General features: G+C 53.9%; 1 protein-coding gene across 3 annotated transcripts in view; it reads right to left on the bottom strand.

The window, feature by feature from the left end:
- WDR97 (WD repeat domain 97) overlaps positions 1 to 15079 on the bottom strand; it is a 35110-nt gene extending 20031 nt beyond the window's left edge. For 2 of the 3 annotated variants that reach the window (XM_053395027.1, XM_053395028.1), the window contains exons 1-12: positions 13739 to 15078; positions 12936 to 13117; positions 10435 to 11024; positions 8856 to 8977; positions 7056 to 7704; positions 5078 to 5226; positions 3228 to 3464; positions 3031 to 3121; positions 1674 to 1806; positions 1397 to 1524; positions 717 to 792; positions 195 to 350 (exon numbers count right to left, since the gene is read on the bottom strand). In XM_053395027.1, the coding sequence (XP_053251002.1) occupies positions 195 to 350; positions 717 to 792; positions 1397 to 1524; positions 1674 to 1806; positions 3031 to 3121; positions 3228 to 3464; positions 5078 to 5226; positions 7056 to 7704; positions 8856 to 8977; positions 10435 to 11024; positions 12936 to 13117; positions 13739 to 13763 (2538 nt within the window). In that variant the 5' untranslated portion in view covers positions 13764 to 15078. Of the gene's footprint in view, positions 1 to 194; positions 351 to 716; positions 793 to 1396; positions 1525 to 1673; positions 1807 to 3030; positions 3122 to 3227; positions 3465 to 5077; positions 5227 to 7055; positions 7705 to 8855; positions 8978 to 10434; positions 11025 to 12935; positions 13118 to 13738 lie in introns of all 3 variants that reach the window. The other variant, XM_053395029.1, reaches the window with a different exon arrangement.
- Positions 15080 to 15710: the final 631 nt, after the last annotated feature.

Raw genomic sequence — 15710 nt, 5'->3', positions numbered from 1 at the left:
ATGCTCAAGGGAGCAAAAGCTCCTGGGAAGCCTGACCTCTTCTACGCTGGCCTCCCCTCCCCTCGCCCTTCCATCCAAGGCGGGGAGGGGCTGCAGGACCTCCTCCACAGAGACCCCCTTGCCTGGAAGGTGCCCCTTCCCTGCCACCAAGTCCCATCGACCCCCCCCAGCCCAGTGAAGCAGCCCAGCCTCACCTCAATTTTGGGTTGCGGCTTGTAGAATATCTGCAGGTATTTCTCAAAGGCCTCTTCCTTCATTTCCTTGTTGGGCCGCGATTTCTTGGTCACGCTCACTTTCCCCTTCTGGACCAGCTCCAGATCCTGGTCCCTGTCGGCCATCTGGGAGAGTCCCTGCAAGAGGGTAAGGGGCTCAAGGCGTCTCTGCCCCTCTCTCCTCCCTCCCATGCTCTGCCCCATGGCCAGAGAGCCCCTTGCCCAGCCAGATCCAGCCTTGGGCATGTGGGCCTCCCTTCGCCCCCCCTTCAGACACGCTCTCCCCTCTCACAGCCTGCTTTCCCCTTGGGAAGTGCCTGATCTTTGCTCTCCCTTGAACCCTCATTTCCACCTTGCCAATGCCTGTTGTGAAACATCGCACACGGGACTCCAGGGCCGCTTCCAGTGGCGCACGGCTCTTGTGGAGCTGGCCTTGGCACCAGCGAGGGCACTGCTGCCCTTTGAAGCGGCTCTGGTCTCCTCATGGGGAGCGGCAGGCCTTACCTCCGCCCTGGCGTGGATGTCGCGGAGCACTCTGGACTCCTGCAAGGCCATCCTGCGGGCTCCAGGGACAGGGGACCTGCGTGGGGAGAAGAAGAGAGAGACAGACAGAGGAGACGCCAGAGGCAGCTTGGCGGCCTGACTTTGGACGCCCTCCCTTTGGCCTCTCCCCAGGGATGCTCAGCTGCTCCTCTGTCCGAAAACAAGCACCCCCCTGGGCCACCCAGCGGCCTCTGTGCCCCGGGAACTCCCTCCCCAAACAGAACCACAGAATGGTAGAGCTGGAAGGGACCCAGCAGGGATCTTTCTCTCTGCCCTCCTTCCTCTCCCTTCTAAAGCCAACCTTTCTATGGAGCCTTTGCCACAACACCTAGAGCTCCTGCAGCCCCCCCCCCCAAGGCACACTGCAGCTTGGCCTACGCAGGGATTGACAAAACAAACGCTCCGATTCCTCTGTTTCTTCCCTGCCTCCATTTCCTTTCCCCTCCTGAAATGACAGAATGTAAAGTCCTCGGGGCAGGGACCTGTCATTTTGCACCCTCAACTTGCCCTGTGTGCATGGATAGCGCTAGATCCATAGGTGTCCTCGTCTCAGCAGCCCTGCTAAGGGGCACCAGAGCGAGGGAAGGAGCCAGATGCTGTGCCCCTGGCGCTGGGTGCTCAGCTGCTTTCCGGAATCTTACTCGGTCTCCTCCAGGGGCGGGTCCTGCTTCAGCCGCCGGACGTTCTCCTTGACCAGAGCCTCAAAGTGGGAATCGCTGATGGGGAGAGGGACGCCCTTGAGGGGCTCCAGGAACCTGGCGCACAGCAGCTGCAGGAGACAGGAAGGGGTCCTTGTCCCAGGGCTCAGACTTCAAGGGACCCGCTCCACGGCCATCCCCAGCAAAGAGCACGGGGGCAGCAGCGGGGAGCCTGGCCGGATGGCCTGCCCCCACCCCCCAGGGACTCCAGGCGCCCCACCTTCATCCTGTAGTAGTTGGGCAGGTACTTCTTGTGGTGGATGAGGAAGACGTGTTTCTCCAGCCCAACCAGCAGGTCCCCCCAGTGGTTGGCAAAGGCCAGGCTCTCCGGGATGCTGTTCATCTTCAGGTGCCTGCAGGGCAGAAATGGGGGGGGGGTGAGCTTGGCTTCCAGGGACCCTTCCCAAATCCCCCACAAGCCCTGGTTGGGCAGCTAGAGCAGAGGGATTAGCACAGACTCTCCGCCATGGATGGAAACATTAAAACCATAAGGTGCATGGAGGCCGCCTTAAGCTCTGCTTTAAAACCCAAGCAAAACATTCGGGTGTCACATGTGGGAAAGGCATGGTCGCCTGAAAGGTAGATATGAATATAAATTCTCTTTGGAGGGCCACCTGCCAGGACTCCTTCAGCTGGGATCCCTGCATTTTGGGGGGCTGGGCTGGATGACCTGGGGAGTCCCTTCCAAATCTACAGTTCTAAGTAGAAAAAAAGAAATGGATGGATCAGGGAAATTAAAGGGAAGGTGGGAAAGGAATTTTGAGAGCAGCAGCGATGGAAACTCCAAACGGGGAAGAAGAGGAGGAGGGTTGTCTGCAGCTATTTTCTTTTGAAGCTTCGGGTGTCGGGAGAGGCGTTGGGGATGGCAGACGTTTCAAACTTCCTACGGCCTCCAAAACAATCAGGGGCACCACACTGTCCTGCAAGCAAAGCAGGCATCCCTGTGTGGGACACGACACAGACTTGGCTTGCTCCGAATGAAGCCTGCTGGGTCCCCATGGCGCTTGCTCTCAACTGAGTGGGTGCCAGACGCGGGCTGCTTCCTAGGGGTCTCCAGGTGAGACTGGGGGAGAGCCCTGCTCAAAGCCTGCCAGAGCCATTGCTCCCAGTCAGTGCAGAGCAGGGTGTCCCAAACTTGGATCCCCAGCTGCTTTTGTACTACAGTTCCCATCATCCCTGACCGCTGGACCTGTGAGCTTTGCATGATGGGTGTTGTAGTCCGACAACAGCTGGAGACCAAGTCTGGGGATACCCTGGTGTGGATGATGCTGAGTTGGAGGAACTTGTGGCCTGCAGCTTCCGATGTCCCTGTGCTCGCTCACCAAAGGCACGCTGGCAGACATAGAATCTTACAGCTGGAAGGGCTCCCCAAGGGCCATCCAGCCCAACCCCTGCGATGCCGGAATGGCAACTAAAGGATCCCGGACAGATGGTCCCCAGCCTCTGCTTAAAGGGCACCTGCTTTCCAGTGCTGGGTGCAAAAGCCGCAGGGAGGAGAGAGCCCCATTGGGGGCAGGAGGCTGCCCCGGCCCACAGGACACCCCCATTCCCCATTCAGAATCCGGCCCGTCAGTCACCGCAGCAGCTTGTTCTCGATGTCCCAGATCTTCACGGATCCGTCTCTGCTGGACGAGGCGAAGAGCTTCAGGTTGGGGCAGCAGCAGAGGCCTGGAGGGAGGGAGGCAGCGAGGGGGCAGCAGCTGTGAGACAGGAGAGCCGAGCCCCCTTTTCCCTCCCCCAGCCTGGCCTTTGCGCCCTCCCGGCTCCCGCGCACCTGTGATGTCGTCCTGGGCGTCGTCTTCGGGTTTGTGCTCGGAGCGCGTCTGCTTCATCAGGTTGTAGTAGACGACGCTGTAGGTGGCCGTCTGGGGGTCCTGGAAGGCCACCGCCAGCGTCTCCCCCAGGGAGCACAGGTGCAAGGCAGGGGAGGCGCAGGAGAAGCTCAGCAGCGGGACCAGGCACTCCGTGGTGTAGGGGAAGACGCGCCACATCTTCACCGTGCGGTCGGCACCTGCCCCGGGGGCAAGGAGAGGCACAGGGTCAGCCCCCGGGGCAGAGAAGGCTCCTCTTTCTTCCTCCTTCTTGCCCCCCCCAACGGCGTCCCGGGTTGGTTTCTGCAGATCTACCCCATGCTATTGCCTTGAGTTTGGAGGGGCTGGTCTGCATGATGCCCAAGTCCCTTCTGAGTGGGGGGTCTTGGTTCCAGCAAGGATTCTAAAAATCTAATGGAGGATTCCACTGTTGAAATCGCCACAGAATTTTGCTGTAGCCACTTAGCAGAACTATATATCTTTAGTAAATGCATTTATTCTCTCTGAATAGTTTGATTATTGTGTTCCCGTATTTCTATCAACCTCTGAACTGCTAACTTCCTGGACCCCCCCCCCCAAGTACTACTGAAGGGCACAAATCGTTAGGATGTTTAGGCTACAAACAGTACCTTCCTTGCAGTGGGGCAGGAGAGCTGAAAACATTGCCAACATACCATATTTATGCAAATCTAATGCGCCGTCAAATCCAATGTGCACCTCAATTTTCAAAACCTTGAAACCAAAAAAATGTTTGCTGGCGAATGTAAATGCGCCATCAAATCTAAGGTGCACCCTAATATTCGCAACGTAAAAGGTGAGCATTAAGGTAAAGGTAAAGGTACCCCTGCCCGTACGGGCCAGTCTTGCCAGACTCTGGGGTTGTGCGCCCATCTCACTCAAGAGGCCGGGAGCCAGTGCTGTCCGGAGACACTTCCGGGTCACGTGGCCAGCGTGACATCGCTGCTCTGGCGAGCCAGAGCCGCACACGGAAACGCCGTTTACCTTCCCGCTAGAAAGCGGTCCCTATTTATCTACTTGCACCCGGGGGTGCTTTCAAACTGCTAGGTTGGCAGGCGCTGGGACCGAGCAGCGGGAGCGCACCCCGCCACGGGGATTCGAACCGCCGACCATGCGATCGGCAAGTCCTAGGCGCTGAGGCTTTTACCCACAGCGCCACCCGCATCCCTGGCAAGGTGAGCATTACATTCAAGTAAATGTGGTATTTCACATTTGGCAACCAAGGTGCCCCCTGGGTTTCAGAGAGTGTATGGGCAGCATAGCTGTCAACTTTTCCCTTTTCTTGCGAGGAATCCTATTTGGAATAAGGGAATTTCCCTTAAAAAACGGGAAATGTTGACAGCTATGATGGGCAGGCAAGTCTAAAAAGCCCCAGACACACATTTTCATGGCCCTTTAGCAGCTCTGGTGGCTCATCGACCAGAAGCAATGTATTTAGCATTAACTCTAGAAGGGGGGATTCGATTCTGACCAAACTAGAGCAAAATATACATCCAGAGGCTTCTATTAATTTGCCTCATCCTCTTTTAAAGCCACCCAAGTTGGTCTGGGTCTCCTGGGGGAGGGAGCTCCAGAGCTGGACTACCAAAAGACCTTCAAGGGCACCAACTATAGAGGGCAGAAGGGGCTTCATCCCCCTCAATATTTGTGGGCCGGGGGGGTCTGAGCTCCCCCCCCCATATTGCTGCCCAGCAGCACTCGCGTGCCGGGGGGGGGGCGGGATGCATGGAGGGTGAAGATCACCCTCTGCACCCCCCATCCCTGATATTTGGGTTTGCCTAACCAGAGGACTCACCTGCTGAAATGATACACATCTGCGTGGGGTATTCAGCCAAGGCTGTGACCGCTTGGGTGCCGTGAGCCTCCACCTTGTACCGGTTTCGGGTCAGAAACCACTCCACCACGGTCAGGAAGCCCGTTTTGTGCCCCAAAATTAGCAGGAACCTGGGGGGGGGGGAGAGAAGCGTCCTTTGATAAGCATGTTCAGACAGATATGCACGGTGGAATGGCAGCTTCTGGGGTCGGGGGGGGGGAAGGATTACCCCAACCTGGATGTGGTAAAAGAAAAGAAAAAGGGTTGCACAAGGACAAATTCAAAAAGAGAATTTTGCTGCAACTTGGGTTGACTTTATAGATTTTGTGAGCATAGCCAAACCTGGCAATCTTCTTGCACCCCAGCGCTTTGAATGGTGTGCTTGGCATCATTTCCTAACCCCCCCTCTCCCCGCCCAGGTTCTTGGATGAACCTGGCTCACCTGGGGGAAAATAAGATCCTTCTGCCACTTAGTACTTCTTTAGTTCTATGAATAGTCTAAGGTTTCATTCTTGTTCTCACTTCAAGCCACCTCAAAGCATTATTTATTTTAAGACTTTCCATGATACTTTCATTTCATTTCATTTTTTTATGTGCATCATGACTTGGTATAGATATTACTTGTAGTTTGATTAGTTTGTCATACTCTATCATGATTTTATATGTTGACACCAAATCAGTGACTGTGCATGTTTCTAATGGGGAAATTCCAGTTTTGGTGTTCTACAGCTCCTGCTTTTGAAATGTGATGTTCGATGTTCTTATTGTTAAAATATTAATAAAAAATACAGTATTAATAAATAAAAAACTAGCGGGGGTGGAGGAAAAGGCAGGCAGACATGGGGAATGTGAAGCACGGGATTCAAGGCACATGGAAAAGCCGTGTCTGCTGTGTGTCAGGAGGAGGGCCCAGGGGCCTTGGCCCTTCCAGCAGAGCGGGGAGCCTGGCCACTGCTAGGCAGGGCAGACTCTGGCTTTCAGCATCCCATGTGCCGGGACGCCTGGAGTTCCTGCTACTGGGAGTTTAGGAATGGAGTTGCAAGGGAAGCTTTTAATATTTGATGAATTATTGTATTTTAATGTTTTGCTGGAAGCCGCCGGAGTGGCTGGGGAAACCCAGCCGGATGGGTGGAGTATAAATAAATTATTATTATTATTATTATTATTATTATTACTATTATTATTATTAACCCCTCCGCAGGCTCTTCTGAGGGTTTGCAGATGAGAGTGTGGGCTGCCTTTACATGCCAAATCAACTCATGAGGGAACGTTGACCAGCAACTGCCTTGCTGCACCCCAGGCCGGATGAAGGAGCCGTTGGGAAGGAGGGTGGCAGCAGCACCTACCGGAGAGTAAGACCCCCTGGCAGCCCTGGCCATGAAGGAGGTGAGAGGGGCTTTTCTCAAAAGATGTTAAATTATTTTTGTATGCCACAACTGCTGCTCGGATTTTGTTAGCTAAAAAGTGGAAAACGATAGAAGAATGGCAGATGAAGATGATGGATTTTTCGGAGCTAGCTGACCTAACCAGAAGAGTCCGTGACCAGAAGGAGCAGGAGCATCAGGAAGATTGGATCAAATTTAATGATTACTTAGATAAATAGGTTAAGTTAAATTAACTAAAAACAGCTTGCAGATACTTAATTGGCTTAGGATTTTATTTATGTTAAGTGATGAATTAATATGTTTAATTTCATAATGTGAAGATTTAAGGATCTTAATGTTTAAGTTAAATTTTATAAGAACTGTGATTTGGAAAACCGTTAAAAGGATATGCAATGAAACCCGACCAAGGAGAAGCGAGGAAGTCACTTAACAATGTTAATAAGTGTAATTTTCAATAAGGCTATGATTTATGTTTGTTTGTTTGTTTATAATGTTGTGAAAACCAATTTTGAAATTTTGGGGGAAAAGAGAGGGGCTTCCCTCGAGTCCCGCCCCGTCCATCTCACCTGCTTTACCTGTTTTTATCCGGGTGTTTCAGCCACTGCTTCTTGTAGCCCTTGCAATCCAGCACATCCAGCCACTGGGAATAGGCCTTCTCCGGGTCCAGCACGTGGCTGTAGACCAGCAGGCAGCAGGGGGCAGACGCCCAGGTGTGGCCCGGAAGGCTCTTCTTGACCTGCATGGGGTCCTGGGCGCTGTTGACCCACAGCACGGCCCCATCCTCCATCAGCACAAAGAGGGTCTCCCGGGGCAGGCAGTACGCCACGTCAAGGCCCTGGCGGTGGCTGTCCAGGAAGAGAATGGAGATGATGACTCCGCTCTGAGCGTCCACCATCCGCACGGTGGAGTCCTGGCAGACGCAGAGGGCGCGGACGGGGAAGCTGCCCAGGGCCTCCAGGTTGACGCAGCAGATGCGCCGGACGGGGCAGCCCACGGGCGTGTAGAGCGAGTAGAGCTTGTTGATCTTCCAGAGGGTCAGGGACGAGCCGGAGACGGAGACGACGTGAGAAAGGGTGACGGCCTTCAGGGTCTCCACCGGCTCCGACAAATGGACCTGGTCCACCTGGTCAATGGTGTTGAGGTTCCAGGTGCGGATGGTGCCGTCCTGGGAGGCGGAGAAGATGAGGGGCCTCTGAGGGTAGATGGTCACAGCGACGACCGGACCTGGGGGCACAAGAAGCTCAAAGGGGGCCAAGGCCAGTCACAGCTACGTTGGGATGGAGACAGGAGTGGATCGAGGCCTCCACGCATCTTCAGAAGAGCTCCCTGCGAGAAGCCAAGTTACAGGGAAGCAGGCAGAGGGCCTTCTCGGTGGTGGCACCCGCCCTGTGGAACTCCCTCCCACCAGATGTCAAAGAGATAAACAACTACCAGACTTTTAGAAGACATCTGAAGGCAGCCCTGTTTAGGGAAGCTTTTAATGTTTAACAGACTACTGTACGGTGGTAACTCAGGTTCAGAACTTAATTCGTTCCGGAAGTCCATTCTTAACCTGAAACTGTTCTTAACCTGAAGCACCACTTTAGCTAATGGGGCCTCCCGCTGCCACCGCACCGCCGGAGCACGATTTCTGTTCTTATCCAGAAGCAAAGTTCTTAACCTGAGGTAATATTTCTGGGTTAGCAGAGTCTGTAACCTGAAGCGTACATAACCTGAAGCGTATGTAACCCAAGGTACCACTGCATTTTAATTCTTTGTTGGAAGCCGCCCAGAGGGGCTGGGGAAACCCAGCCAGATGGGCGGGGTATAAATAAATTATTATTATTATTAGTAGTAGTAGTATTATTATAGCTGCAGGAAGGAGAAAAGGCTCCACCTGGTCCTGCTTTGAACTCTTTGTTCTCCTTACAACCCAATACTAATTCATATAGCTAGATGTTTTGGCCAGGATAGGTATTCAAATGTCCCAAGGTGGCTCAGCAGACCTTATCAAAGCCCTAGAGACATTCAACATCAACAACTGCTAGGCACCCTTACGCCTTTTAGCAGCTGCGTGCTAGGCAGAAATTCAACAGGTTCAGCCTCCCATCGTTGTACTTTCAAGTTGGGAAAAACTCCCCCATTGACTTTCTGGCCATCAAACTATCCTGTAGGAGGAAAGAGTGGCCATTGCAGGCCGGGCTGCCCCCATGACGTTGAGGCACCCCTCCTGGACACGCCACTCCTGCGAGGGAGGCAGGAGCCAGAGGTGTCCCAGCCTAAGGGGGAGAGAGGCGTTGGTCTCTTGCCAAAGGCCTTCCTAGCGGCCGGGGGGGGGGATTCTTCAGTTGCCCTTATCTCCGCATCCTGGCTGAGAGTGACGCACCCACGCTCACCCGTGTGGCCCACAAAGACCATCTGAATGTGCCAGTTCTTGTCCCAGACCTTGATGGTTGTGTCCCGTGAGGCCGTGATGGCGCAGCCGATCACTTCGCAGTAGGTGAGGTCTGTGATCACCCTGGGAGAGAAGACGAAGAAGAGCAGCCCAGGTTAAGTCAGGTCCTTCTTGGACTGCGTGGTCTCCAGGATCCCTTACAACACTGCCACTCCATGATCTTATGCTTCCATGGACCATGCAGACCAGCCCTCCGCTTCCCAAGGCAGCTCAGCCAGGTGGCTACGGGGTATTAGCGGCAGGACACAAACCAAGAACTGCCCCACTTTTCAGAGCCCCAGGGTTCAGTCACCACCACCACAACTTGTGGGAGAGAATTCTGGACGTTTGTTGTGCTTTGTACGCGAAGAGATGTTCTCTCTCTCTCTCTCTCCCCCGTCTCTTTGGGATCTACTTTCCATTGGCTTCCTTGGATAAATGCACCCCTCCCTCCTCAAGTCCCAAGTTTGGTTGCAAGTTGCTTTGGGTTGCCCTGGGCAAGATAAAGTGACTAACAAATTTAAGAAATCATAAAAACAAATAACACTGGGGTCACAGGAGGTCAAGTGGAGGTGCTTCTCAGTCATGGGGGTGGGGTGGGGGTCAAACTAGCTGCAGTCTGGGTGGTGCACAGTGGAAATTTCCACTGGGCCATTCTGAAGCTCTCTAAGCACGTTAATGATTAACTGATGATGTTCTCTGCTCTTACAGGTGAGTGTTTAACCTTAGGTCGCATGATTAAGGTATTCAATTGCAAATTTGCCATTTTGAAAGGGAGTTGCCTTTTGGCTCTTTGTTCTCAGGCACAGCAGGAGAAGGAGGTGTAAATTACCCTCTCTGGGAGCTGTATAGACTTAGGCTGGATCCAGACTCAGGCAAGCTATGGAATAAACAGAGCTTTGATTTTTGCAGATTGTAATTATGTGATATATTTATGAAGAAGAACCTGTGCTTGAATATGCATACACTTTATAGAACTTTCTGGAGGTACCATTGTTTTGTACCTGTTTTTGAAGAAGTTTCTGTTAGTGAAGCTTTGAATCTGATTTATGGGTCCGGACAATTTGTATTCTAATAGGGTTCGGTTTTTATGTATCCGATTGCTTCAAGCTGCACAATATTAAAATCTGCAATAATTATCTCCCTTACTGGGTTGTGCAAGCCATTGCTCCGAATTATGCTTTTTATAGAGTGGGGGTCTGACCAAACTGCGGGAGGCAGTGGAGGACAGGAGGGCCTGGCGTGCTCTGGTCCAGGGGGGCACAAAGAGGCGGACACGACTAAACGACTAAACAACAACAACATAGAGTGGGGGGGGCACTGGAAATGAACTAACAGAACCAAGTGGGTGGCAGACCAGAAAAGTTCGGGAACCGCTGCCTTAAATAGTCCAAGATGGAAGAAGAAGGAGCCTGCCCCAGCTCTGCGCCCAAGAGAGCAGCACCGAAAGCCCATCCTTCCACGGGGGCATCCTGGTCCCAGCGGGGGCCTCTCTCCTTGCTGGGAGGCCGGTTCTCTGCAGAGCCCGGGAGGAGCCTCACCTGTTGTGGAGCTCCTTCTTGAAAGAGAGGAGTTTCCCACTGGAGATATCCCAGGCCGCAGCGCCCGTCGTGCTGGAGGCGAAGCAGCGCTGGGGCTGCAAGCTGCTGGTGTCCAGGGCGATGTGGGAGAAGACGTCTCCGGGCCCCAGGCCCTCGCTCAGGACGACGCGGCACTGCAGGCTCCGGCAGCCGTAGCGGAAGTCCCAGATGGTCAGGTTCCCGTCCCCCGCGGTCACGATCCGGTTCAGGTTCTCGCTGTAGATCCCGCATCGGATGGGCATGGCGGAGCGGACCTGGGAGAGCAGCTGGAAGCCGGAGTCCAGGACCTGGAGGCCGCCCTCGTCCCAAGCCACAAACTGGTGGACCAGGGAGGCGTGGAGGATTCCCGCCATGGGGGCAGGGGCCCTCAGGCAGCTCTTGTAGGAGCCCTCCTCCTTCAAGGAGTGCAGCTTGTTCTCCGAGTCCAGCACCACAAAGCGATTCCCGTGCACATCGTGCGTCACGCACCGCACGGGGCTGCCCAAGGCTGAGCGACTCAGGTGCTGCAGGCCGTGGCTCAGGTGGATGGGCTTCAAGTCCTCCTTCTTCATCTGCAAGAGGAAGACGAAGGACAGGCAGCATTGGCCCCACCACCAGCAAGGGCACCGGGCCGAGTGGAGCCCTTCCAACTCATGGGAGCTGCCCGCTCCTTGGACATGGGCAGAGACCCCTATGGGCACCAGGGGCTCAGGCCAGTGGCGGAGGAAGCAGGGTGCAGAGGGTGCGGCCAGACCCAGGTGTCATCACTGAAGGGGGGGTGACAAAATGAGTTTTTTAAAAATAAAAAATTGGGCTCACAAAACTTTTTAGGAGTGACGTGGTACCTTAGGTGCCTGCAGGTTCCATGCTGCCTGTAACAGCAGCGTGGGACTTGCGACTGCCTACTGCCTCTCCCTCAGCCGCCCTACAGCTGAAGGGCAGGTGGAAGACCCTCGTATCTATGGAACCACCTCTCCCGGTCTGCCCCACGGAGGACTTTAAGGTCCCTAAATAGCAACACCCTAGAGGTCCCTAAGGAAGTCAGATTAGCCTCAACCAGAGCCAGGGCCTTTTCAACACTGGCCCCAGCCTGGTGGAACGCTCTGTCTCCTGAGACCAGGGCCCTGCAGGATCTGATCTCTTTCCGCAGGGCCTGTAAGACAGAGTTGTTCCGCCTGGCCTTTGGCTTGGAATCAACTTGATCCCCTTCCCCTCTTTCCTTTCTCCTTCCTCCTTCTGTGATGGAACTCCTATTTGGGGACTTCCCTGGCTTTTTTCTGGCCCACGTAGGACCAGTCTGGGTAGTTGGCCTTGGTGAAGACTTGACGTTTTCATCCCCAAAAAGTTTTTGATTTGAGTTCCTACTGAAATGAGACTGCATTTTAATGTTGTATTTTAATCTTGTTTTTAAGTTGTATTTCAATCAATTGTTTTTATATTGGTGTTAGCCGCCCTGAGCCTGGTCTTGGCTGGGAAGGACGGGGTATAAATAAAATTTAATAATAATAATAATAAAAGCTCCAAGTGTCAGAGAGGCTTGCCCCCCTCATGGGCGCAGGTGGCCCCCCTCCAGCTGCAGGACAGGCCCCCGCACCCGGCACCTGAGCAGCTAGCTATGCTGCTGGCTCTAGCTGTGAGGTCCCAGGGACCCTGGAAAGCTCTCGGGGATCAGGAGGCTGGGGAACACCTTGATGGCAGAACAAAACAGGTTAAGGCAGGCCCCAGAAAGGGCGCGGCAAATATTGTCTGCTTCTTCGAGGGGGCTCAGAATACGAGGCAGAGGAGCTCAGGACAACCAACAGGGCTTGGCCCTGACGTTCTCCATCAACTTCATGCGGTTTGGATTTCAGCTCCTGCTACCCAAATATGCTGGGGCACCACAGTACGCAGCACATAGTTTTAAAAATGGAATTCACTCCCAAAATATGCCATCATGGTCACCTACTCAGATTTCTTTAAAAGGGGATGTGCCACATTCATGGAGAAAAAGGAGAGAAAAAGCTGCTTGCTTCAACAGCTGTGTTTTACTGCCACCTGTTGGAGGCAGAAAATGCCTCTGAAGGCCAGGTGCCAGGAATCCCAGGTGAGGAGAGGAGAGCCCTGGGGGACCTGGGTCTTTCTCAAGGGCTCACCCAGGCATCTTGTTGGCCCCTGATATTCAGAGCACATTTGCAGGGAGCAGGAAGAGAGGAACAAAGTACCAACGGATGACCATTCAAGGCACTGGATGTTCCCTTCCACAAGAGGGTTCATGTGAGCCCCTCCAAAAGCCTGTTTGCAATGGCAGGAAGATCTCTGGGACACCTGAAGCAGCAGGGGGATACTTGAGGCAGGTGCATAGTGCCATTTTCTGAGCAGGTCCGAGCGGCTGGCGCCCTGGCACCTCTCCTCTCCTGATCCCCAGGTGCTGAGGATTTCACTGAGACACAGCGGCCACACCTGGATCCCCCTGGCCAGACCGGCTTCTCCCCCAAGAAATGTACCAGGTCCAGAGCGCGGCGGAGGCGTTTCTGGAGTTTGAGCCAGTGCAGGTATGCTCTGCTTGGCTGCGCCTTGGGTACCGGCTGTGCCTCATTCTGCTTCTCCTCCTCCGCTTCCACCTCCTTCATATTTTCAAAGGGCTCTGAGGACAGGCGCAGCCACTTCCTTCGCCCTCCACGAGTGGCTGTTGGAGGAAGGTGGGAGCTGAGAATGATGTCACTCACAAGTGACCCATCGGTTCCCTCCACACCCCTGTGAGGTGCTGTTCCGTTCCCCCTTTTTACAGGAGGTACTCATTTGTACAGGGGGACGTGGGTGGCGCTGCGGGTTAAACCACAGAGCCTAGGACTTGCCGATCAGAAGGTCGGCGGTTTGAATCCCCGCGACAAGGTGAGCTCCCATTGCTCGGTCCCTGCTCCTGCCAACCTAGCAGTACGAAAGCACGTCAAAGTGCAAGTAGATAAATAGGTACCGCTCCAGCGGGAAGGTAAACGGCGTTTCCGTGCGCTGCTCTGGTTCGCCAGAACAGGCTTAGTCCTGCTGGCCCCATGACCCGGAAGCTGTACGCCGGCTCCCTCAGCCAATAAAGCGAGATGAGTGCCGCAACCCCAGAGTCGGCCACGACTGGACCTAACGGTCAGGGGTCCCTTTACCTTACTTATTTGTACCTATTTATCTCTGGGTCTCCCCCTCCCCACACAAGCCTCGGGGACCAGTCCTGGCTTCGCTCAGCAGCATGATGAGGCTGGTGAACACACCCAGGGCTCCTATAAACACCACCCCACCCCGATGCAACCCTGCTTACAGCTTCTGCGTTCCGCCTCCATCATCCCTGTCAGTTCTGCCTTGCTCTGCACAGCAGACTCCTCGTATCGGGGTGAACAGAGCAGCTGATCCACACAGAAGATGCTGAAGGGCAAAGGGAACCAAACGCCTTCTTAGAACCTGCAAAGCTGGACTTGGAACCAGCTTTCAAGGCACGGGGTCCGCACTGGAACCTGGAAAAGTAGCAATAATATATATTTTTTATAATGGTGTTATTAAAAGCCCAGCCACCCTGGGTAACCATTAACCATGAGAGTGTTTCTGTAGAAATGCAAAGGGCCTTCATCTGTTGGAAGCGACAAGGCAGAATTGCAAATTATAGTCCATATTTATTGGAGGTACTGTGCTTTTTCATATGTACATCCAGCTCAGTTCTCCCCACAGCAGTAGGCCTGTCATAGGGAATTGGGGAGAAGATCCCATGAGAGCCACCCAAGGAAGCCTAGGTCTCATCGCACATCAACCTAAACCATGGATTCTTTAACAAACCATAAAATCACCATGAGTTTTGTCCCAATGGTGATGGTGATTTATTATTATTATTTCTTACCCTCCCTTCATCATAAGGTCCCAGGGAAGGTTGCAGCAATTTAAAATTCAGTATCAAAAACAGTTTAAAACCAATTACAATCACAACCAGAGAGCGTCCTATCTCAGCACATAGCTGTCAACTTTTCCCTTTTCTTGCGAGGAATCCTATTTGGAATAAGGGAATTTCCCTTAAAAAAAGGTAAACGTTGACAGCTATGTCTCAGCAGTCAAAGGCCAGGCGAGCTAAAGAAGATGCATGTTTCTTAATGAGATATCAATATCCATCCCATCATCAGACAGAATCTTTCCAGGGCAGGTTAGATGATGAAATGCAAATGTTTAAAAGCAACGTAAAAACCAGCCTGGTCAATTGTTCAATGTGCGAGTTGCGCTTTCCATCCAAGGGGAGCTCAGAATAACAATGACCTGCTACATGCAAATCCACAAAATGCAGACCTGTGTATTACCAGAAGATCCCAATGAAACACATATGGAGATCTCAGTGAAAAGCTGTAGCACCCATTTCTTACACAGCTTCTCCCCCCCCAAAAAGGGGAGGTACCCCTCTGGAGGACCACCCTCTACAGCTCAGGCCCCAACACCTGACAACTCCACTTTCTTCCAGAGTGACAGCCCCGTTTCTCTCAGGAAGCCCTCGCAGGCCTCAGCATGGCTGCCCGCAGCTCAGGCTGCCTCCTGGAAGGGCACAGGATCAGGGCCTGGAAGGAGGAGCTGGCACCTCCAGGGGTGCCAGGCCCTGCCCAGGCTTTTGCCCAGCCCCATCCCTGGGGGGCGGCAGCAGGAGGAGAGCCTCCCCTCATCTCCTTTGGCTTGGCACTGCCCACCCCGCAAGCTGGCAGCATTTACCTGGGGCCTGCAGGAGCCTGGGCCAGCCGAGCCTCATTGCCATGGAGACAGGCGTTCTGTTGACTAGCAGGGCAGGCCCGGCCTGGCCCTCAGGGCAGGAAACGCAGCTGGGGAGGGATGCAGGTGGGCGCAGGGCTTGGCACGCCCAGAGGGGGCGCAATGAGATGCCAGCCAGCCCTCAAGAGGGAACAGAGGTCCCTGTCTGTCCGCACTTGCATGTTGGCCCAGGGATGCCAACCTCCCGAGTGTGGGCAGAGGGCGGGCAAGGAGGGCGGCCAGCTTAGTTTCCCCCAGCCCTGCAGATCAGTGAGCATCCCTTTGGTCTCCTAGGTGGCCGGACTGTGGCCTGCCTTCTCTGGTGAAAAAGTTTTATTGTTATTTATTTACTTATATATTGTGTTTCCGAAAGGATGCGGGTGGCGCTGTGGGTTAAACCACAGAGCCTAGGACTTGCCGATCAGAAAGTCGGCGGTTCGAATCCCCACGACGGGGTGAGCTCCCGTTGCTCGGTCCCTGCTCCTGCCAACCTAGCAGTTAAAAAGCACGTCAAAGTG

The sequence above is a fragment of the Podarcis raffonei genome, chromosome 7 (genome assembly GCF_027172205.1).
Source record: "Podarcis raffonei isolate rPodRaf1 chromosome 7, rPodRaf1.pri, whole genome shotgun sequence".
Taxonomy (NCBI): domain Eukaryota; kingdom Metazoa; phylum Chordata; class Lepidosauria; order Squamata; family Lacertidae; genus Podarcis; species Podarcis raffonei.
Note: the sequence above shows the minus strand (reverse complement) of the source record. Positions and strands in the feature narration are given on the sequence as shown.